Below are 25,330 nucleotides of genomic sequence, written 5' to 3' on the forward strand. Positions count from 1 at the left end.
GTAAGGGCAAATTAGCAAGCCTGTGTATGGAAAAGCAGAGCAGGAAGACAAATCTGCTGACAGCAGACAAGATAAAAGTCTGCTTCCTTTGAAGAAAATACTTTTACCTTTCAGATTAGCTCATACTTGCTTTCACAGTGTTTGCAGTAAATTCAATGAACTCCACTCCCACTGTGTTTTATTCTCTCTGTGTCCCACTCATTCTTACCCCTGCCCCTAACTTTGTTTCTCATCCTTTATTAATGTCTGTACCTCTCTATGTAAAAGTATACAAATTTATACAAGTAAATACCCTGTCATCTCCCCTTGTCCCTGACTACCTGTACAGCTTATTTATTTTACTTATAATGTTTCAGAGGACAATAAAACATGAGGGTACCTCAAAAAGTTCATGGAGATTGAATTAAAAGTATGACTTTACTTTGATGCAAAACTATTTTGGGGGGCAAAAATATTCATAATATATGAAAAATGAATATCATGAAAAAAAACTGTGCATGGATTTCAAAATTATTTTTGCACCAAAACAAACTCAGATTTTTTTGAGAGACAGATTAAGACAGAGTTTCATCCCCTGGTTCATGCTTCAAATGCTCAGGAGCCAGGAACTCAATCCAGGTCTCCCACATGGTGACAGGGTTCCAAATACGTGAGCCATCACTGCTGCCTCCCTGGATACTTGTGAACAAGAAGCAGGAATTGGGAGCAGAGCCAGGATTCACACTGAGGCACTTTGCTATCAGAGGCGGGCATCCCAACTGGCATTTTAGTGGCTACACCAAATACCCACCCCAAACTCAATTCTATTTGTCCATGAACTTTTCAAAGTGCCCTCATATGTTTAGCCAACCCCTTTCCCTATCTTAGTTGAACAAATCGCAATTGAAGGAGGATGAAAACCAAGGATGGTGGGAAAATGTACACATAATTCCATAGGATGATGAAAATGCTTGCATTCCCTACTAAGGGAAAAAGCAATGGTTTGTGAAGGTGATAAAAGGAAAGAACTGTTTTGATATGTTTTCTCAGCGTTCTATTTTGATTAACATGTAGTTGACTTAAGATAAATAATCTGGAATGATGTCACCTAAAAAGTAAGTACTTAACAATATCAATAATTTCCAAGAACAGCAACTTGATGATGGATTGCAGTTTACTGAAAACTGCAAAGGCCAGGAAGTCAGTGTACCAGGATGTAACTCCCTCCTCCGCCACTAAGTAATTATTTGACCTCAGGCCAATCACTTAACTTCTTGGTTATCAAATTTCCTTGTCTATAACATGAAGATACTACACTGCTTATGTTTATTAGTACTAAGCAGCAACTTCCTATCAAACCAAGTTGACCTCAATAATATTAATTCAGTCCAAAATATATATACATTTATGAGACCAATAAATAATTGAGCATATAGTATATCCCCAAATCTGTATAGATCAAAAATGTTAATATTTCAATGATGAAATATGACATGTAAGCTTATTTGAAATATAGTGAAGAAGTGAGAAATGATTGTATGGTTATTTCATGACTTTTTTGAGGCTTCACAGGATGAGAATTATTTGGTGAATTTATGTACTTACAGAGTTCTATTTTCAAACTTATACATGCTCAGAGACTTAGATTCTGACTTTGTCAGCATTAGAGTCAGTGGTTTCATCTTAAGGCCATAATAGCAAAGTCATGCAAATTTACTATACAACTGGAACAATTTACTGATTTAAGTGAGGAATGTTACAGGCATGAAAACCAGAGTGAGCATGTCTTTACAGATCAATTGAGACGGGAAATCAAATTATGATAAAAAAAAATCTTGCTTGTTAAACATAGAATTAGAATAAGAAGAACTAATTAAATTAGTTGGATGTTTAATGTCACTAGTACCCTCATCTCCCTTTTCTCTCTCTCAGGTCATGGTGGGAAGGGCACTGCCAGACTTGGCTTCTTTGACTCTCCTTTTCCGTCTCCAGTGTTGACTAGCATCCTTCCTCTGATTAGCACACTCTTGATAAAGAATCATTAAATGCTCAAAGTGAACTCTTGCCATGGCCTCTACTTTTTTTGGGTGGGAGGACAAGTTCTTTTCTCAGATCTCCTGTCTTATGGCTTTACTTAATTTAATGTTTAATATCCTCATAACCAAGTTTTTGATGGCCACTTCACTATTGCCACCTTCCACCCAATAAATAACTAAATAAATAAAACAGCTACATACTTCCCAGTAGTACTTATCATCACCAAGCTGTTAATGAGTGTAAGAAGCACCTAACCCTCTGCCAGAGCTGGGTGAGATACACTTGGGGACCTAAAACTTGCAGTTGTCTACCTACAGGTAGCTTATACACAGGAGGAAGGGAATACTGGTGCATGAAATAATTAAAGACCAAGTCAGTGCAAAACTAAATCATAAACCACTGAGTTTAGAAAGGGAATAAGACAGTGAGAACTGTGGAGCTCATAAAGCACTAGGGAGCTAAGAGGGCAATAGCATTGGAATTCAGAAGAGATGGCACTTGAGAGAACAGACTTGGAACTATGGTATTTACACAAGGAAACGGACTGAAAGTGTGGTTTCCTATGGAAAGCTGTGTCATAATGCAGCTGTTCTCTTCCCCACCAGCAAGTAATAGAGGTTGTCAAGCCTGTAGGTCACCCTTTCCCAGATCCTCTGGAAGAAGGAATCTCATATGACATCTACTCAACATTCATAGAGCCACCTCCAGCGCTGGAAACAGAAACTAAGGTACGTCTCCCTTTTTCTTTTCACTCACCCCCCTCAACATTATATTCTCTATATCTTTGCCTCCAATATTTCCCAAACAACTATAAATATATCTTTTAGTGTTGATTCAAAGATGGGCCAGCTGATGATGGTTCAGCAATTTTCTTCTCTTCCACCCCAACCTCCCTAATCGCCACCTACACTTTCCCAAAAGTAGGCACTGCATAGGCAACGTGACTTGTTCTGTCCTATCCCTCATGGGCAATAGAAATGTAAGGTAGTGGGAATTGAAAGTCTCCCTCCAGGTTGACATAATTTCCGGTACCAAGTATCCAACAGAAATTTGAGGCTACTGAGAAATCAGTTAAGTGCTTCAGAAGTCACGTGAGCTTTGTTTATTTTCTGTATTCTAGGTTTTGCCTCAAGAACAAGGCCCTGAGGATTCCCAGCTGGAAACTGCCACTTCAGACACGGATCTTTTGGTCGGTTTCACCATTGAAGATGTGAAATCAGCGTTGGGTCAAGTCACAGATGACGTTTTAATCAGCATCCAGGTACTCAGTGTTGATAGTTACTCACTTACTTTATGATCTGTTGATTAGCCAGCCTTGAATTTAATGTCTGTAAGCACTGTCTACACTCTGCCAGCAAGAGTGACGCTCATGATGGAGTTCAAGTTAACATTTGCACATAATTCTCAGTTGAGTCATCGGACATTCAATAAGATCACAAAAGAGATTTGCCAACAGGATCCAGTGTGGTGTGTTGTCAGTTTGCAAAACCTTTCAACAACAAAACCCAAAAAAATTACATGGTAAACACTTCATACTTTGTCACACTGTAAACATTGCTCATGCAGAAGTAATTGGAGTACGTTTCTACACAGTAAACACTGTAGATCGAGCCATAATTCTTAACAAAATTTTCTCATCACATTTCTAAGGAAAGGCTTTCAAGTCTCTGAACTCCCGCTGGAATAGTTTCTTCCTTTTCCCCATATCACTAATAGCTGAAAAATGTACACCAATGACTTGCCTGAAAACAGTGATGGCAACTGCCTTCTCTGTAGCAGCCACCACAGACTGATCAGGCGGCGCAGCTCGATGCTCACTTTTTTCTAATTCTGTCCAAAAAACAACCAAACTGCTAGTTCCATCTCAACACAAAGACTTATACAAATTCACAAAATTCACTAGTCTGAAGGATTAAATGAGTCCATATTTTAAATAATTTTGCAATTTCCTATGAAAGTGAACATAACTCAAAGGGACAACATAGTGCATATAACAATATTACTTCGGCTGAAAGGAAGATTCAGTTGTTATCTGAACACAAGACTACATATAAAAAGCATACTGTTTTAACAACGAATTTAGAAAGAGCAAAAGATTAGCTTGGCATAAGCCCACCTTGCTGCTTGTTTAATCATCAAATGTTATTGCACTATTTACATGAACATTTAACGATTTGGTGCCAACAGAATCAGCCAAAGTCCTCAGCTTAATGAGGGGTGTTTAGTGTTTACTAGAAATAGTGGAAGAACACGTTTTACACAAAGCTTTATTGTTAACAACTCCATGAATGTAATAACTAGTTACTGTGTGGAAGGACACAGTGCAGTTGAATTAGGCTGACTTCAGAACATATCTCCTTTTCAGATTTGATAACATTTCATCTAAATATAGTTTATGTATAATCATGGCCCTCGGCTCTTTTGCAATCTGAGCTCTGAAATGATTACTGAGGAACTGCTAGACAGTAATAGAATTGTTTGTAGGCCCCCCAAAAAATTGGAAACATTTTTAAGGCCATGTTCCATGTAGTGAACAGTATGTTTTTAACAATTCACTGAAATTTTTTTAAACATTTGAGTTAGTAGCATTTGTACTTGTACTCTGTAACAAAAGGAATGTGATTGTTCTATGTGTACATTATCTTCCCATTGGCCTGAAGCCATCCGGGAAATTCATAGCTTGCTCACCTAAATTTAATTAGGCACAGAGAGAACTTGGACCAGAGGAAAGGGATGGAGATCCTTTAGGTGCCACAATCATTTTCAAGTGGACTTGTGGTCATCAATCTGAGCCAAATTACTGATATTTTTAAGTGAAGTTTTCATTGGATCTGCAGTGTCTTATGATAGCAAACCTGCTTGTGTACTTTCTTCTCAATAATCTCAGTAAACTCCATGTGAGTTAGGCAGGCACCTCCGTGGAAAAATTGAAAAATGGGCATAGAAAGACTAAGTCATGTGTCCAGGACTTCCAAGGTGGGCAACCGATGAAAGGCCCTGAATGGGAATTATGGATTGGGTTCTAGTTCTAATTCCAGAGCTATCCACTAAAACCACTTAATGTCCAATATCACAACCAGACTACTTGGGATTTTAATACTCCCATGGGGTGGCACTTTTTCAGTGTTTACCCTTGTGTCTTGGTCGAATTCCAATTTGGGTAATTACTCTCTGCTTCCCTAAATCTCTCCTCCTGTTTTAGATGGGTAAGTTATTTTCTACTTCCAAGCCTTCCTCTCAGTGTTCCTGGCTCTACAAATGGCCACATCCTTTTCAAAGGTAGCTGCACATCAACGGTCAGTGTATGAATGCCTTCTGAATACAGTGCCCTGCTGCAGGAACAGTTAATGAGTTATTATTTGTACGATGGTTTAAATTTTTTTTCATCTTTATTAAAAGTCATACTGTTATTACGATTTTTACAGGAAAAGGTGGTAAAGAATTCATGTCTCAAGTATAATTTTTTCAGAGCTCCTTTTCTAGCACCATTACAGATGTCTTTCATCTTATGTAATAGAGAAATTTCTGAAAATGTAGTGTGAATCCTTAAATTTTTTATATTAATCCACTTATTTTCCCATTGACTAACTTTATAGTTTTAGAGATTTATTAAGAATGAAATTATCTTGGCTCTGAGGTGTTAATTAAAATTACACTGAATTGTGCAAACATTTTAAGCATATATATACTTTAGGTATTTTAATTTTAAAGATACATTCAAAATGAAATTATTTTGGCCCTGAGTTGTATAATAAAAATTATGCCCAGTAGAGCAAACTTTAATATATTTAAAAAGTTACATTTCAGAGAAATATGAATGCTAACATTAAAGACTTGCATGAAATGTTGGCTGGTGGCCCTGTCTAAGCAATAGGGTAAAATAATGTGAAAACTTTGAGGGAAGTTTGCCATCTTGCAACATTAGGTGTTTTTAGGCCTGTCTGAATTTTCCAGGTTAGAAAAGCAGAGAGAGATCACCTCAAGGTGTAGTGGTCAACAAGAGGTTGACCACAGGTTCTCCATTCTTTCCTAAAGGAAATAGAATCTGTCCCAGCCCTAGCGGTGGTGGGATCGCTTGTATTTTCAACAGCGTTCTGAGTAAAACAAGTAAATGCGACAGACTAATGACAGTCTGCTCTTGACCAATGGCATCTTTTGATCCAGTCCCTGCCATTTGTTCCACAAGTACCGATCACTCAGCTCTAGAGATCTGAAATGTCACTCATCTCTGTCAGTACTCCACTGCCAGGTTCAACTTACTTTCATGAACCTCATCCCCAAGGTCCACACTTGTTTCAGTAAATTCTGTCTTGAGGCTGGCATTGCGGTGCAGTGGGTAAGCCTCCGCCTGCAATGCCGGCATCCCTTAGCAGCTGCTGTGCTTCAAGTACAGTTCCCTGCCCATGCATCTGGGAAGGCAGCAGATGCTGGCCCAGGTACTTGGGTTCCTGCCACCCATGTGGGAGACCCAGATGGCATTCCTGGCTCCTGGCTTTGGCCTGACCCAGCCCTAGTGGTTGTAGCCATTCGGGTATAGCAGTTGAAAGATCTCTTTCTCTCTGCCTTTCAAATAAGCAAATTTTTTTTTTCTTTTTTAAAATTTTTTTTTATTTTAATTTTAATTAGTCTTTAACAGAATAAATGTAATTTGTAGATACAGCTCTAAGAACATAATGATGTCCCCTTCCTCCGTCCTTCTGTCCTTCTCCCTCCCACCCTGACTTTTTTTTTATTTTTTGAGATAACATTTTAAAATTACATCACAGTAAAAAAGCTTAATCCTGCACCAAATAAAAAGTTTAACAAGCTTTACCGGCTATGCCACAGTGCTGGCTCCCGTAGGTGTGTTTTAACATCCCCTAAAAATACCAACAAAACCAGGTTTTGCCTCATGGACAACTGCTGATTTCTCTGTACATAATTTTATTGTCCATCATGACAAAGGATAGACATTTCCAGAGCTACTAAGGTTCAGATAATACGAAAGCATTTCTGGAACTGTGCAGGTAGCAATGTTAGTTCACAGAACATTGTTGCCAGAGGCTAAATGCTCTCACAGCCACAGCAATCAGTAAAACCTGTCGGTAATAGCTTACTTTTTTCTACCAAAAATATACGACAAAGTGGCATCACTCCAAGAGTCATAATGTATGATGAATACTCTTAATTATGAGAATTGTTCTAATTGGGAGATTATTTGTGTTGGTATTTCACAACAGCAGCTTTCCAGGATCCCATTTAGAATGTATTACACAGGAGACAAAAACATCCACCGCGAAGGGGTGGAGGGACCAACAACACCGCAATAACTGAGCCCAAAGCAGTTATTCTGATTCGGTGCTTATTGGTAAAGTCTGTCTGAAAATACAGATAAATTATCCTATCTTCCAACACAAGGCTATGTGAAAAATGGCTGTCCAAATACCACTTCCTGTTCATAGTAGACATGCTATACATTGGGAATGTGCAGAAAAATATGATAAAGTGTTATCACATCACTACAGGCTAAAACACAGCTATGTCTGCAAAACAGGAAGGTGTGTGCGGGGTAATGTCTGTCTTTAGGCACTATAGTATGTCAAAACCACAAAGACAATGTGCAGCAAAAGATAGCTCCGTCATCACCACTTCTTTATGATTGTCTTCACAGAGCGAGATAAACGAAAAGCTGCAAATACAGGAAGAGGCCTTTAATGCACGAATAGAAAAACTGAAAAAGGCCTGAGGACTCAGTGCGAGCAGAGTGGTGCTAAACTTCACAGAAACAAACACCACCATCCAGCATAATAGACTCTCTAAAGCAGCCTATCTCCTTCATTTAGCTGTGAAAGAAAAACCAAGCCCCGCTTTTTACTATCCTAAGTAATTAGAAAAGTATTGGCCCCAATTTTGCTATCTCCTGTCCCATAACAGTCTCTGAATTTACTGCACCAAATGTAATAAGAACATTTTGTATACAAGAGTTCAGAGAACTAAACAAAATAATATAATTATTTTTATGATAGTCCCTTGACATTTTGACTAATAAACACTATTCATCTTCAGTGTAAAAGAAGCCAACTTTTTAAATAACCAGAAATAACAAAAAATAATAATTTTATCCAGACAGATGCAAATGAACTTTGGAGTTACTGGAGCACTGTAACAAGATAGATACCAGTACTGCCTTGCTAAGGATAAATTTGCTAAACAATAGCAATTCAAATGCATATGCTACTTTATTTTAACTAAAATCATTTGGTTGTCTTATTTAAATGTTTCAGTGTGAAACCAGTTTTCTGAAATTATATAATGCAGTTTGAAGCATTTTAATTTATTCTGTACTGTATTTGTTATTTCTAATCTTGTTACTCTCCCAGGAGAATACATGACCTATATAAAAAGAAGCAAAGTATAAATGTTTATTAAAGACCAGCCTATATATAGATTGTAAAAAATCTTAACTACAAATCAAGCTCACAGAGCTGCTGAAATTAACCATTATACTGCAGTGGAATGATTGAAAATATCTGAAGCCTTTAAATACCTTTATTAAAACACAATTTCAAAAGAAAAAATCCATTTGCCAACTGATTGTCCCTGGTTGGACAAATTAATTAATCACTCCCTAAAGCTCTTTCCAACATTCTCAGAGTATTCTAGAAAGGAAGCAGAGCATTGCTAAGAGAAGGAGCTTCCCTCAAGACTTCTCCAGGGTGGGCAGTTTTTGCACCTGAGTGGCAATTGCCTGAATATGCGTTATAACCTTTACACTGCCCAAAACATATTCATCTGGGGCAGTGATAGACCTGACAAGCATACGATATTTTTCCAACAAAGTCAGAGTCTCCCCTAAAGTAAAACCATGTTTGTTGCTCACACAGTTCTAAGGCCGGAAGGCTGGGAGATGTGTTTTCTTTGCTGAGCAGCCACTCCAGAATGAAAACACACTGGTGACTATAGAGATCACTAGGAGGGCTTCCAAGGCTGGATTCCCTCGGATGGTCTGTTCTCCATGGAAAACAATGAAATGGGGTGGGGGAGGGGAAGCAAGCAGGCAATAAAATGTGCTTCTAGAACTCACCAAACACAGCATCAGTTGCTGTCATTGGCAGAGAGTGGACGTCCATTTCTAATGAGGAGTGTGTTTTTGAACAAAGATATCAGGAATCTAAAAGTGAATCAAAAATATCACAGGGATTCCTGCACCCCACAAAGAGACATTCTATAAACACACCGAAAGGTATGGCCTCTGTACAGAAGGTCCTGGGGCCTGACACTGTCTTCACCATTGGCTGGTGTGTGACCATTGGCTAGTGAGGCTACTCAACCTCTGTCTGCTCATCTATTACGTGGAGATAATAATTACTTTCAAGGTAGTTCTGACAATTCACTCAGTTCCTGATGAGGACTTTGGTTATAAGACTTGGTTTCTGTTTACCTCTTGGGATGCACAAAATGCCACTGTCCATTCCTAATGCCCTTTGTCCAGTTGTTCAGTCTACTTGCTCTGTCTCTCTCTCTGGGCGTCTATGGATCGCTGGGTGCTCCCACCCTGTGGAAGTCCTCCCAAGGTAACCACCTGCTGCCCTGTATCTTTCATGTTGGAGCAACTGTGACAACCCAACCTTACAATCCAACAAAAGAAGCTGGGGCCGGTGGAGCAATCGAGGCAACAGCAGCTACAAATTGTAATCTACAATTGTGTTCTTTTAGATTGAGTCTGATGTATAGAAGATGACAATTTTATTTAAATGAAAAAAGAATGAAGTATAGACGTGAAAAATAGATCGCACCCTGGTACTCTCATTCTCACCAGAGGCAACCGCAGCTTTCAGTAAAATTTAGGGAAGTTTTAAAATTTTTTTAACCCACTTAAACAATTGTATTTTCTATAAATGAGGTTTCTTCTTGTTTACACAATTTGTACTTCTCTTTGCATTGCTTTTTTCCTGAAGCATTTCTTATATCTGGGAGTTAATTCTGTATCACTATTTTCATTTTATCAGTTCCATGATTTTTTAAAGAACGTTTTGTTTCCAGTGCTTTGTTACCACAATGTTGCATGGCCATCTTGTTGTATCTTTGGAAATATGTATAATTATACTTATAGGATAACATTCTAGAGACACAAGTGAGTATTTGTGGTGTAGTGGGTTAAACTGCCACTTGGGGGCCTGGCGTTGTGGTGTAGTGGGTAAAGCCACTGCCTACAGCACCAGCATCCCATATGGGTACGAGTTCTGTCCTGGCTGTTCCACTTCCAACCCAGCTCCCTGCTAAAGCACCTGGGAAAGCAGCAGAGGATGGCCCAGGTGCTTGGGCCCCCGCACCCGTGTGGGAGACACAGAAGAAGCTCCAGGCTTCCGGCTTTGGCCTGGCCCAGGCCCAGCCATTCTGACCATTTCGGGAGAGAACCAGCAAATGGAATATCAATCTCTCTCTCTCTCTCTCACTCCTCCTCCTCGTCCTCCTCCTGCTCTCTAACTGCTTTTCAAATAAATAAATAAATAAATCTTTAAAAAAAAAAAAAAAACACCACTTGGGATGTCCACATACCACACCAGAGAGCCTGCGGTCTCCTCCCAACTGCACTTCTGATTCAGGTTCCTATTTATGTGTACTTTGGGAGGCAGCAGATAATAGTCCAGGTACTTGGGTCTCAGCCACCTGTGGGAGACCTAGATGGAGTTATGGGTTCCTGATTATAACCTGGCCTATCCTCAGCTACTGGAAGCCTTTGGGAAGGGAACCAGTGAGTAGAAGATAATTTCTCTCTCTTCCACCCCGTTTGTGTGTATGTGTATCACCCTGCCTTTCAAATAAATTTGAAAAACCTTTTTAAATTTAAAAAAAAAAAACCCTTTAAAACAAATTTCAGAGAGGGAACTTCTAGGTCAAATTGCATGTGCATTTCCAATTTTGATAGACATTATCAAAGACATTTTATCATTTTGTACGCCTACCAACAGTGTAGAGAATGCCTATTTCTCTACATAGCTATCAACAGCAGGCATTAGCCAATTTATTATCTTTTCTGTCCTGATAGAAAGTCATGTCATGTCATTGTTATAATTTACTTTTACTCTTCATGGGTAAAAAAAGTACTCACATGGGTTGAGCACTTTCTCATATGTTGATAAGCAAATACATATATATTTCATGTTTATTTATTTAATCCTCCCAATAATCATAAGAGATATTGATGAGAGAGAGAGAGAGAGAGAGAGAGAGAGAGATGATTAGCCTTATTCTATGGTTATAGATCCTTTGAAGCTTAGGCAGATTATTAACTTAAATCGAGTTATAAATCATTGGAGGATCAGTGCTTCAAACCCAGGTCTGACGTATTTTTAAGATGTTGTAACTGGAATGAAGAAATATTTTAAGCAATTTTCTCATGATTATACGGCCAATAAGTGGTATGATCACAAAATCCACACACTTGGAGTACATGTTTAGCCTAGGGGTTAAGTCACCTGTGTCCCATGGTACTTACCTGAGTTGATTCCTGCACCTGATCTAAATTCCTGCAATGTAGATCCAGCAAGACAGCAGTGCTGGGTCATGTAGCTGGGTCCTCACCACCCACATGGGAGACATGGTTGAGTTTCCAGTTGCTGACTTTGGTCTGGCCTAGCCCCAGACATTGCAGGTATCTGGAGTGTGAACCAATGGATGGGAACCCTCTCTCTCTCTCTCTCTCTCTCTCTCTCTCTCTGTCTCATAAATAACTTTTTTAAAAGCCCACATATCTTTATGTTCATCTAGCCATTTCATAGTTGACATGAAATAAAGAGAAAGCTGATATTTTCCCTAATTAGTTACAATAAGGGAAGAAAATTTCTTAATTCACCAGCACATGAAGTAGAAGATTTATGCAAAAAATGGAGTGTGTATCCCATCTGCGTCCACTCACTCACTCACATATTTTATATTCATTGAGTCCCCGTAATATGCCTGGGCATCTAGTGGTGAGGCAGACAGACTTGTTCTCTGCCCTAATAATCTTATGGGGAGTGGGAATTAATACTGACTGTGATGAGGACGCATTCCAGAGAACTAAGAGACTGTAGAACAAAGGAGCCTGATCTCGTTTGAAAGGTCATGAAACTTCCTACACATATTTCCATTTGGGCTGGAATCTGAGAGTTGACATAGAACTTTACCAGGCAAAGGGAGGTGAAGGAAGTCAAGTGTCAGGCAGAAAGGGAAACCTGTGCAAAGTACCTGGGACACAGAGGAGACCAAACAATTGACCAGAACCAGAGCTCTCACAGGGTTACCCACATTAAAGTTTTTATTCTTGACCTAGAAACAATAGGAAATTGTTGACAAGTTTTAAGTTGAAAGAAATATCAGATTAGTGTCTTTAAAAATATCATCTCTTGATACCAAGACTTCTAGAAAATAGAACATTCTCATAAAGAGTTTCCTGCCACTGATGGTACTAGAGTATCACTTCTAGCGATTTCCAAGAGTTGAAGAAATAAAGGGGGTAAATGGACTGTTTTAAAGTCACAGGGTCCACCTACTGTAAATAGTCTCCATGGCAAAAACATTCCCCAACTAGTTTTAAAAAAATACCCAACTATCACCTAGACAAAGATCCAGTTTTCCCATTGCATTCATAGGAAAATGTGTCTCTCTTATTTCCAGGAATAATTTGGGAAACACTTTTCCTAGCCCACCTGATAAGTTTCAAATAGTAAATATATTCATTGTGTTATGAACAAGCCACATACTGCCACCACTTCAGGTATTTGCAGGCACTGTTGCACCTAAATATAAATGTGGGGTCATTTTTCTAAAATCCAAATATAAAGCCCTATTTCCAGCCTCCATTTGATTGGAACCATTCAACCATCCTGGTAGATAATAAGTTTGCATGTTCTTAGATTGCATTTCATTATGCTTCAGTTCCCCCAGAGAATAAATGTGCTCCTTTCCCCAACAATTGTAGAGGAGAAATTCTCTGACATCTCAAATTTCAGTCTCATGAAGACCTCCCTCCTTTGGACATCAAAGTCATTATTTCCTGGACATTATTTATTAAGTAAAAGAAGTCAAGACACCCCTCATAACAGCCAAAATACCTATTAATTTAAATTTTCTAAGCTAAATGGGTCTGAACTAAAATAATCCCATCAAATTAGAATTCACAAATTCCAAAACAGAGATAGAATATCAAAAATCCCTTCCCTTTTCATGGAAGTACAAGTAGTTTAGAAGATCAATTTATCATATTTTACTTGTCAGTGATGCTAAAGAATTTTCTTTTGGTTATTTAATCTTTAAAATCAAAGAATATTCAGTGAGATGTCTGTAATGCTCACTCCAAGTACAATGGCATTTGTTTCTTCTTTTTTGTCTAGCTTCTGATTTATTCTGGGTACTTTCTAGTTACTAAGATGAGATAAGAAAGATAAAATTCTTGGTTGCCTAGAATGAATCATTTTCATTACCTAGAGGCAGATTATCAACAAGTCAATAAATAGGAAGATTTCAGATAGCAATGATAAGAATGAATCATACAAAATTGTGGAACAAAAGGTTCAGGGATGGGGCAGCCACGTTACCTGGGGTGCTCTCAGAACTTCTTGAAGGGGGTGACTTTTGAGCTGGACCAGAATCCAACAGGGAGTCAGCCATGAAGCCAACCATGGGCAATGCTGAGAAATATGGATTCCAGGCAGGGAGGACAACTGGTCAAGTGGGCTCTGTGTTATATTGCCAAGGAGAACTTTTGACCACTTCAGGTGGCTTCAAGGGAAGAGGAGCATTCCCAGGGTCACCCTCCTGGTTAGTGATCAGGCTGGAATGCCATTACAGACCCCTGATTTTCAACCCACAGCTCTTCCTGCTCCACCACACTGGCAAGGCCACATTACCTGACTTTTTCAAGAGAACATGCAGAATTACGGCACAAAATGCTTATCAGAGGAATTCCCAAACCCAAATAATCCCACCTACTTAAGAGAATACTAGAGGCGAATGTTTGGCTTAGCGGTTAAGATGCCCACATCCCATACTGGAGGAGTGCCTGGGTTTGATTCCCAGCTCTGCTCTGATTCCAGCTTCTTGTTAATGTACATCCTGGGAAGTAACAAGTAATAGCTCAAGAAGTTTAGTTCCTAGTATTTATGTAGAAGACATGGGTTGAGTTCCTGGCTCCCAACTTGGCTTAGCCCCATTCTAGCCATTGTAGGATTCTGAGGAGTGAACAAGTTCTCTCTCTCTCTCTCTCTCTCTCTCTCTCTCTCTCTCTCATTTCCTGTCCCTTGAACAAATTGGGGGAAAAAAATCCTGATCCAAATCTCCACTGCAGGAGAATTCCACTTAATTGTTGATCTTCACTCCAAGGGAGGAAGCATAGCTCCCACTCATGTGTGGACTATACATAGTATGGAAAGGCAGGGGAAGGGGAGTAATGTTACAATTAAGGAACCTGACCAACACCACTTCATCCAGGCGATGACATCAATGTCATAAATCATGTGAGTATGGAAAAGGTGCTTTACCTCTGTGATTTTCCTCCCCAATGCCAACAATTGCAGTCTAGGGAAACATAAGGCAATTCCAGCAGGGGGAAATGCTGCAATATACCTGACCAATCTTCCTCAAAACTGCCAAGGTCATCAAAAATAGGGGAAGTGTGAGAAATTATCACCCCCAAGAGGTACTTTAGGAGCTAGGACAATTAAGTATAATACAGTATTCTGGATGGTATTCTTTAATAGAAGATAGAAATCTAAATGCTATGAATAAACAGTAAATTTTAATTAATAAAAAAAATTCAATATTGGTTCATTAACCAGACCAAATGTACCATACCAATGTACGAGCAGTGATAGAACTAATAATTGGTAATAATAGGGGTAACTCTGGGGATACGGAAACAATATTTGGAAATTCTCTGTAGTATCTCCTCAAATTGTCTATAAATCTGAAACTGGTCTAAAAATTGTCTATTAATTTTTTAAAATCATGGTTAAACAAAACAACGTTAATTACAAGGACAGATGCCCACTGTCAGATTTGCCATTAATGGGATGACATCCCTTTCTATCCCTTTCTAAATGGGCCATAAAAAATGAGATATAGTCTTTTGCAAACTAGAGGGAGAAAATGCTCATAAAGAAGGAGAAAGTGATAGCAAAGCTCATTTTAAAGAGGTAATTATGGGACCAGCGCTGTGACATAGTGGGTACGACTGCCACATGCAGTGCCAGCATCCCATATGGGCTCTGGTTCAAGTCCTACCTGCTCCACTTCCAATTGAGCTCTCTGCTCTCGCAGCTCCAGCCATTGAGGCCATTTGGGGAGTGAACGAGGGGATGGAAGACCTTTCTCTCTCTCTCTCTGCCTCTGCCTCTCTGTGACTCTGCCTTTCAAATAAATAAATAAATAAATCTTTAAAAGAGAGAGAGAGAGAGAGAGAGAGAGAGATATAATTATAAACTTCACCAGCCTTGGGCCTCTAGACCTCTCTCAATTCCATCAAAGGATGTGAAACTTTCTTTCTTATTATTTATTATTCTTAAAAGTTAGTGTGTTTTTTTTCCCCCCTCTCTCTCTTTTTAAAGATTTATTTACGTATGTTAAAGGTAAAGTTACAGAGAAGCAGAGAGAGAGAGAGATGTTCCATCTACTGGTTCACTCCCCAAATGACCGCAACAGCTAGAGTGGTGCTGATCCAAAGCCAGGAGCCAGGAGCTTCTTCTGGGTCTCCCATGTGAGTACAGGGGTCCAAGGACTTGGGCCATCTTCCACTGCCTTCCCAGGTGCATTAACAGAGAGCTGGATCAGAAGTGGAGTAGCCAGAACTCGAACCAGCGCCCATGTGGGATGCGGGCACAGCAGGCAGTGGCTTTACCCACCATGCCACAGCACCAGCCCCGGACGTAAAACTTTCTAAAACTGTTCATACTTCATAAAAGCAGAGTAGATTGATTTATTTTAGCACCTGACTCTGCAACATGAAATCATGATACAATCCATCAGTTAATCTTGAATAAAGAGATCAACCATTTATAGAATGACCCCAATCTCACACAATGAGAGGAATCTCCTCGGGAGCCATGTACGACTTTTGTAAAGGATTATTCCTAGCCTTATATATCATAGAAAGCACAATGAATGAATGCTTTCCAGAGGCTTCGTAATAATCATATCACCTGTTACCCTATCACCAAAAACAAATCTAAAATGAACTGAATATTACATTTATCAAATATTAATCTGTAATAACTAATATACAAAGTACAAAAAATTTAATGTATGTGAACAAAATCAACATTTTGAAATTTCATTTTTTTATAACCCTTGTCTGTACTCTTGAGGAACAGTAGGTTTTCTACTTACTATTTGTTGAATTCTTTATTTAGTGGAGGTTAAACCTTGCAATTAAAAAGAAAATTGAAAGTATGTCATTGTAAAAATTAAAAGAGGGGCCAGCGCTGTGGCATAGTAGATAAAGCCACCACATGCAGTGCCAGCATCTCATATGCGCACCAGTTCGAGTCCCGGCTGCTCCACTTCCAATCTAGCTCCCTGCTAATGTGCCTGGGAAAGCAGCAGAAATTGGCCCAAGCTGGGAGACTCAGAAGAAGCTCCTGGATCCTGGCTTCGGTCTGGCCCAGCCCTAGCCATTGCTACCATCTGGAGAGTGAACCAGCAGATGGAAGACTTCTCTCTCTCTCTCTCTCCCTGTACCTCCCTCCCTTCCTCTCTTCCTCCCTCCCTCCCTCATTCCCTTTCTTTCTCTCTCTGTAATTCTGTATTTCCAATAAATAAAATACATCTTTGTTAAAAAAAAAATAAGAAGGAAAGGGGAATGAGGGAAGGAGGTAGAGTAGGAAGTATCATTATGCTCTTAAAACTTTATATATGAAATACATGAAATTTTTTCCCTTCATGTAAACTTTAAAAAGTTTTAAAAAAATATCAAAAGGAGGAAAAAATAATCCCTGTTCTTATACTGACAATGTTATACTAATACACCATCAGTGACCTTCATAAAACCAAGGTCTAAATTCAATGAAAATAAATAGAAAATAAAAGTACCATAGTACATGTTTATTATCCTTATCCAAAATCCTTAGGACCAGAAGTGCTTCAAGGCTGTGGGATTTTTCAGATTTTGGAATATTTGTACATACATAATAAGATATATTGGAATGGGACCCATGTCTACAAACAAAATTCATTTAGATTTCACACACCTTACTCATACACCTAAAGGTAGTTTTATACGGTATCTCTAGTGTGCTGGCATTTTGACTGAAACAAGCCACATGAGGTCAAGTTTGGAATTTTCTGTGTTGTCACTTCCTACTTGTGAGATTCAAGAAGCTTTGGATTTTGTAGCAAGTTAGATGTCAAATTTTCAAATTGGGGACACTGATCTTTTAACCCCACACAGGAGTTAAGCTCTTAACAGTGTCCAGCAAAGATTTTGGATTTTCTTTCCTCATATATTTCAATATCATAATTGACATTACTATTTTTCATTAACTGTTTACTCTCTTCTTTTTTATTGTTATTGGACTTTATGAATCCGGATAACATTTACAGTGAATTAGTAATGTTTGAAGATCCAGAATGAAAGAATAAAAAGTGCCCACACTCCATTTTACCATTATTTGTTATACCTGCTTAAGAATCATAACTGAGTGAGTAAACAAAAGTCATGACCTGTAAGATTAAATTGTAAAATAGTAGGACCATCGGACTGTGGTGCTAAAAGACCTAAACATCATCTTAGTTCAACTCTCTCATGACCAAAAAAACTGATGCCAAGAAAAATGAAAAGACTTTGTGATAGAATCCAGATCTTCATTCATCCATTCAAACTTGCTCATAGTCAATGATATTTTCCCCTAATTGTCTTCTGTATGTCAGAAACTGTGCCAGGAATACATCTACGAAAACAGAGCAATTGCTCTCATGGAATTTATGGACTAGTGGGAAAGATGGATTTTAATCAACCACAGTCACACATTTTTTTTTAATAACTCTATTAGATGCTATAAAAAATAGGTGTACCCTGCAATGGGAGCTTACATAGAGGAAACTGACCAACTCAACAAAGGCTTTCACTAGAAGAATCATTCGTCAAGGATTTGCAGGCACTAATTAGGCAAAGAGGGAAGAAGGGAGTTTTCAGACAAAGGAAAGAGCAAGTGCAGAATCCCTGTGGAAATAGAACACAGATGTGATAGGAGGCTGGTGTGGCTGAAGCCTTGTAAATGAGAAAAAGCGTTTTCAAAAATTGAGGATTCATTGGTAAGTAAAGATTAGATGGTGCACAGCCTTGTAGGTCAAATGGATTTTTGCCTTTGTCTTACATACAGTGAAAAGAAACTGAAAGATTCCAAGCAGAGATTTGGAGGCAGATGGTAAGGACAAGCATGCTTTCACTTGCAAAGATGACTCTAATTGTGGTTGGGAGAGAAGACTGGAGAAGAGTCTAGCCAAGATAGGGACTTTTAGCAGCCCAGGGCTCTTGCTATTACACTACATGTGTGTTGGAAGCTGTCCATCAAAATCCATTGTCCCGTTCTTCCAAAGCACACTGTTGGATTCCATTTCCCAGGTCCCTTTGCAGTTAGATGTGACCATGTGCTTAAGTACCAGTCACTGGAAGATGGGCCAAAGTGAATGTGCTCCTTTAAGGGCATTGCTCAAGACTAGACAACACCTCCTCCTTTCTCAGTGTATATGACATGAGGAGGGTAAAAATTTGAAAGTAACAAAGTAGCTGTCAGCCTGAGCTTCTGAGTGACCACATGGCTGGTGACCCTCACCAACCAGAACTGTACACCAGACTGACTCCTGAGCCAGCGATAGACTTTATCTCTTAGAACTACTTCATTCCTGAGTCTGCCCAGCACAGCAATTTAGCCTGTCCTCATTAACTCAGTGCACGTGTCTCTCTGTGTGTTTGTGTGTGTAACCTATCTCTTCTGGAGCAATGTCTAAACTGGGAGAACTGGCAAATTCATTGACTAGGGGGCCTGCTTCTAGTTTTTTTTTGTTTTTTTTTTTAAGATTTATTTATTTATTTGTAAGTTAAAGTTGCAGAGCGCCAGAGGAGAGAAAGGTCTTCATCCACTGGTTCACTCCTGAGATGGCAGTAACAGCTGGAGCTGTGCTTGTCTGAAGCCAGGAGCCAGGAACTTCCTCCTGGTCTCCCAGGTGCGTTCAGTGCACTGCACACAGTGTCAGCCCCTCTAGTTTTATTACATAAAGTAGTTACTTATTAGCTTATATAAGTCCACAGTTTCTCCTAAACTGACATTCTCTGAATAATTCACTGAGCCTATGGTGAATTCCAAACTCAGGAGCTTCTTACAAGGGGTCATACCTTAAACACTTTCTCCCTTAAGTGAGACCAATAGTTTTTTTTTTAACATCTGTGGTTGGTCTTTGATTCCCTAAAACAATAGAAGTATAAACAAGAGCTTAAATTATGAATACGCAAGTATTTTTCCCTTAGGCTAAGGTCATTTCTTCAGCTAATATGCTCTTTAACTCACTAAAAATTATTTGTTACTACCTGGCTAAGTCCCTTCCTATAGCAAATGCCAATATGTTGGCTGCAATGGGTATTGACTAACCCAGTTCTAAACACTAGTAAGTATTCCTGGTATATTATTCCGGTTCAGGTAGTAGACGGGTTTGTAGATTCAAGTAAAATACACAGCCAGATCATAGAGTTGGAAATAGAAATAGAATTTAGTTTAGAAATAGAAATAGAACTAGTGACATGCTCAGTCACTGGTTGTTCACTTGTTATTATGGGTGACCACTTGAATCAGCTAGAATGCTTTTGGCTGCAAGTAAGCAAAATCCAAAACTCAAAATGGCTCAAACAATAATAAATGCATACTATATTATCTAAACTAAAAGGAAGTTTAGAGAAGACAATGACATTCTCAAGAGCCCAGACTATTTCTGTCTGTGGGTGCTCCCTTTACTATCTGGGCTGTTGTCCTCTGAGTTGTCCCTAGATAGCCCAAGAACATGAAAAATTTTTCCCAAAGCCTTTCAAGAATAGGCCAGACCTGTGTCACATAGCCCAATCCAAAACTAGACACTAGCAAGGGAGCAGAATTGTCATGAAAGATTTAGGTGAGTTAGGATTCACCAACCAATTCGCTAGGCTGTGGAATGGCCCTGAAAAAGCCAATAGTTAAAAAAATTGGAATATTCTTAAAAATATTAAAAAATTTAATGGCTTTGGGGTTCACAACTGCCATTTCTACTCCATCAAGTGATCTTTTCTCTATAACTTTTTGTACCTTGGAATGTCCTAGCTTTCTCAGCTTTTTTCATGTTCAGATATATATTTAGGTAGATAGATGATAGACAATAAACAGATCCTTTCTCCTTTTTTTTTTTAAGATTTTATTTATTTAGTTGAGAAGTAGAGTTACAGACAGTGAGAGGGAGAAACACAGAGAAAAGTCTTCCGTCTGTTAGTTCACTGCCCAATGGCCACAATGGCCGGAGCTGCGCCAATCCGAAACCAGGAGCCAGGAGCTTCTTCCTGGTCTCCCACGTGGTGCAGGGGCCCAAAGATGTGGGCCATCTTCCACTGCTTTCCCAGGCCACAGCAGAGAGCTGGATTGGAAGAGGAGCAGCCGGGACTAGAACCGGTGCCCATATGGGATGCCAGTGCCGCAAGGGGAGGATTAACCTACTGGGCTACAGTACCGGCCCCTCCTTTTTCAAAGATTATGATACTTATGCTGATTATTATACCTCTGTGTGGGTATCATTTAAAAATATTTATCTTAGAAGAAGCTACTGCATTCTAACATGTCTATGAAAAATAGCCAGAAAGTTTTGAAAACAAACCTGTTCAGTTCTTAAGGTACCAGCCTCATATTGAATTATTACCTGCTGAAATTTTGATGACATGGTCATCACTCATTCAATCAAATGTGGCCATTTCAGATTTAGTTAAGTGTCTTCATTCAAGGTGTCTTTATAGGCTCCTTTGTTTGTTAGAACTATTTCAAAATGAATAGACAGATGAATTACCCAAGCACCACAGCACAAAACTCATGGGCCAGAGTTAAACTGAGAAAACAAAAAACAAAATATTGATACAAGCACAGATTTGGAGAATTGTTCATGATATAAAATTTTAAGAGACATAATCTATTATTGAACATAATGTGTGTTTTGGGGGGAAAATTAATAAGCAAAGCCAAAACATTCAAACCAAATGAGAGTTACCTCTTTTTGGTGAAATTGCAGGTGGGTTTTGGTGCGTTTTCCATACCTTCTATTTTAACTTTTTCTTTTGTATAATAAGAAATAGCTCTACTTCTTCCAGGTTTATATAGTGTCCTAACTTTTTTTTTTTTTTTTTGGACAGGCAGAGTGGACAGTGACAGTAAGAGAGAGAGAGAGAAAGGTCTTCCTTTTCTGTTGGTTCACTCCCCAATGGCCGCTGCAGCTGGCTCACTGTGGCCAGTGCACCGCGCAGATCTGAAGCCAGGGCCCAAGCACTTGGGCCATCCTCCACTGCACTCCTAGGCCACAGCAGAGAGCTGGCCTGGAAGAGGAGCAACTGGGACAGAATCCGGCACCCCGACCGGGACTAGAACCCGGTGTGCCTGTGCCACAGGCAGAGGATTAGCCTAGTGAGCGGCGGTGCTGGCCATGTCCTAACTTTCAATGCCATTGCTCATCCCTCAGCTTCCAGCCTAACCCCTGGAAGCTTGGGGATTTCTCTGTCCTCTCTGAGAACTTGGGAGTCTTATGGCTGTGATCCTTAGAACACAGCAGGTACTGTTTTGATCCAGGGAACCAGAAATGGCTTTCCAGAAGTGCTTCTTGTTCTGAAGAAGCTTCCAGTCTAGGGTAGATATATTACCAGGCCCCCCGCAACCAGTAAACAGACACATTGCCCTTGCTGTATTAAGATGACTTCTAGAGCAAGATTCCAGGAAGGATTTGGTTGAAATCAGCCTCATGTTGCTTTACTCCACTGAGCTCGAAGTTTATAGTTTATAAAATAGATGAGTAGAAAATAGTCAAAAGGAGGCAATGTTGAGAAGTCTTTTCCTAAAACTCAAGTTATATTTCTGACTTAAAAAAACTAGAAAATTGCCTTAGGAGAACACATTTTAAAGAATATTTCCAATTGGCTTAAAATTGAAACAGATGCATTCCCATAAAGTGAAAATGAGCTAAAGGTAGTGATTTGAATGAATGCTTTAGTTACTTATTATTGCCTGTCTCCAGCCTAGGCCACAGCTCTGGAAGAACAAGAACCATTTGTTCCAGCTTTGCTCACTGCTCTATCTCCAACCTCTAGCACCGCGTCAGCACAGACTAGGTACCATAAATATTTTGTGGAAGAAAGAGCAGAAGGTGAACAAACATGCTAGCTGCCTGTTTTCACCACTAGTATTTTACTTTCCTACCACTACAAGAAGATGATATGGTAACTATAAAAGTATAAGTAAAACAAAGCTAAAACTATGATTTATAGATTTTAATATTATCTACACTGAAAATTCATGAGACAAACTATTCTAAAATATCAGTAAGAAGTCAGAAAAATAAATATTAAAACATTTTCTACATTTCAATAATAAATAGAAAATATAATGGAAAAATTGTATGTCAGCAACACACATGCAAAAGATTTAAATGTAATTCCACAGAAGTATTTATAAATTTGTTGATGGTCATCTGAGGCCAACATAATACTTGAGCCATTGAGAAGAGTAGAGGAGTGATGAAAACAATGAAAAGTAATACAGGGGAAAGACTTTCAGATTTCAAAACATTTTGAGATTAAATTACTCTAAAGTAGTGTATCAGTGAAAAATAGAAGCTAAGTTAATGAAACAATTTATTTCATAGAACAGTGTATTTGAGTGGTCCAGTCTGTGAACTTTGTTGTCAACTCGATCCTGAAATCCCTTCACAGTTGTATCTCATAATAGATAGGCAGCTTTAGCTACCTGAGCCTCAGTTTTCTCCTCTAAAAAACAGAGATTGAAAATAACTATACCGGCCGGCGCTGAGGCTCAATAGGCTAATCCTCCGCCTGCAGCGCCGGCACCCTGGGTTCTAGTCCCAGTTGGGGCACCAGATTCTGTCCTGGTTGCTCCTCTTCCAGGCCAGCTCTCTGCTGTGGCCTGGGAGTGCAGTGGAGGATGGCCCAAGTGCTTGGGCCCTGCACCCACATGGGAGACCAGGAGGAAGCACCTGACTCCTGGCACCACATTGGTGCAGCACGCCGGCCGCAGTGGCCATTGAGGGGTGAACCAATGGAAAAGGAAGACCTTTCTCTCTGTCTCTCTCTCTCACTGTCCCCTCTGCCTGTCCAAAAATAAATAAATAATAATACTATACCAGAATGTTATTGCAAGGATCAAATGAAATGCATATTCATTAAAGTTAAAACTATTTACTACTGTACATATGTATACAATAAATGACACTTACTGTATACCTTACAAATCAATGAGAAAGCAAAGGAATCTCTTAGAAATTATACTAGAACAGTTATTTCAGAAAAAAAGTTTACTGTTATATATTTATGTTTTATAAATTCTACAGAATATGCCAAACAAGATAGAGCATTAAATACAAATACTACAACCATAAAATAAATAGGAAAAATATGAGTGATTATTTTTCTGATCTTATGATAAGGAGAGCTTGAACATGCAACTTTAATGAGATATTTCCACAAATAACAGACAAATAGAAATTTTAATTTTTCTGTGGGAAATTTTAACCTGTGCCATGTGAAAGAAAACTCACTATAAATAAGAATAAAGAAAAAAAATACTTTCAGCAATATGGAATTGATAATTTTACTATATAAACAGCTCTTTAAAATCAATACAAAATGTTAATAATCCAACCAAAAAACTTCAAAAGATCAGAATAACTTACAAATTTCAAAATTAAACAAAGGAGCACTTGTTTGAACTAGTAAACACTCCAGTTACGACGCCTGCATCCCATATATCAGAGCGCTCGCATTTGATTCCCTTCTCCCATTCCTTATTGAGCTTCTTGACAATACAGAATCAAATAGTTGGGTCCCTGTCACCCACATAGGAGACTTGAAGTGAGTTCCTGGCTCCTAGCTGCAGCCAGGCCCAGTTCTGCCCTTTGCAGGCATTTGAACGGTCAGAAGGAAGCTCTCTCTTATTTCTGAGTCTCTGCCTCTTGAACAAAGGAAAATAAAGAGTTAAATACAAATTGTTAGTGATGATGACAAAGTGTTTAGTTTCATCAATTCTGGAATCTTGTCAATTCTGGGATTTAAATACCCCAACATTTAAATTTTTGGTATATTTAAAGCCAAAACACCCATAAAGGGAAATATAAAAATAAAAATATTTTGTGCACTGTTCAAGAACTGCCTAAAACGGACTCAGATAGGAGAATCATTATGCACTTTCCATTTAACCCCCATGTGTTTAGCCATACTTCAACTTTTCAAATAACATGTCAGAACTCATTGGTGACTCACACTTTTTGTGCCACTCCACATGCTTGCTTTCCTGACGGGACACACGTGACCCTGACACCACTGATGGTTTCCAGACCATAAATCTCAATCCAAATGAGTATGAGCTGAGTGGATGCCGAAGTGATCACTCAGGAAGCATAAAATATGCTTCTGGGTCTTGACTTTCTTATCCTGAGCTGTGAGGCAAGTTGTGGGTGAGGCGCAGCAGGTTTTTCACATGGGGGTCAAGTCGGTCGGTCTTGTTCTCAGAGAGCCCCAGGATCCCTGCATCTCACTTCAGCCTCCTTGGACTCAGAAGACAAGACCAGGAATTGGCATCTTCAACAGGCAGCTCAGTGAATGCTTAGATACTTTAAAGTTTGAAAAACCACTGTAATGGCAAACCTCTAAGTCCCTTCTCACTCCAAAATCAAGTATTTTGAAGGAAAAAATATGCATGCTATACAGCAGTTCTGCTGTGTACACTTGAGAGTGACCACCCACCCCAACTCTCAAATTTAAGTTCTCAAATTCTTGTTATATTTTAGGTAATATCTCTATAGGTTTATTCTCTCAATCCCATGCATCAGATTACACTCATCGAAGCTGTCAGTCTTCAGAAGGCACATAAATTCAATCTGGAGTATTTATGATTCAGACATTTAATCACACCGTAAAGTTAATGGAATCCAATTTGAATGCAGACACCTCAACAGCTACATTGCATTGAATTCACAACATTCATAAAATGTGGGTTTCAAAATGAATCACCAGCCTAATGGAAACTTCAGAGTAGAAAGCTTCCCTCTCATTGGTCACTGTCCAGATCTTCGGCTG

At 39.1% G+C, this 25,330-nt stretch overlaps 1 protein-coding gene across 2 annotated transcripts in view; it reads left to right on the forward strand.

Moving 5' to 3' along the window:
• The window catches only part of CABCOCO1 (ciliary associated calcium binding coiled-coil 1), a 114,535-nt gene that overhangs the window by 87,030 nt on the left and 2,175 nt on the right, over positions 1–25,330 (forward strand). The window contains exons 6-8 of one of the 2 annotated variants that reach the window (XM_062214682.1): positions 2,622–2,744; positions 3,137–3,277; positions 7,667–8,166. In XM_062214682.1, the coding sequence (XP_062070666.1) occupies positions 2,622–2,744; positions 3,137–3,277; positions 7,667–7,741 (339 nt within the window). In that variant the 3' untranslated portion in view covers positions 7,742–8,166. Of the gene's footprint in view, positions 1–2,621; positions 2,745–3,136; positions 3,278–7,666; positions 8,167–25,330 lie in introns of those variants that run through there. The other variant, XM_062214683.1, reaches the window with a different exon arrangement.

The sequence above is a fragment of the Lepus europaeus genome, chromosome 17, assembly GCF_033115175.1.
Source record: "Lepus europaeus isolate LE1 chromosome 17, mLepTim1.pri, whole genome shotgun sequence".
In the NCBI taxonomy this organism is placed as follows: Eukaryota; Metazoa; Chordata; class Mammalia; order Lagomorpha; family Leporidae; genus Lepus; species Lepus europaeus.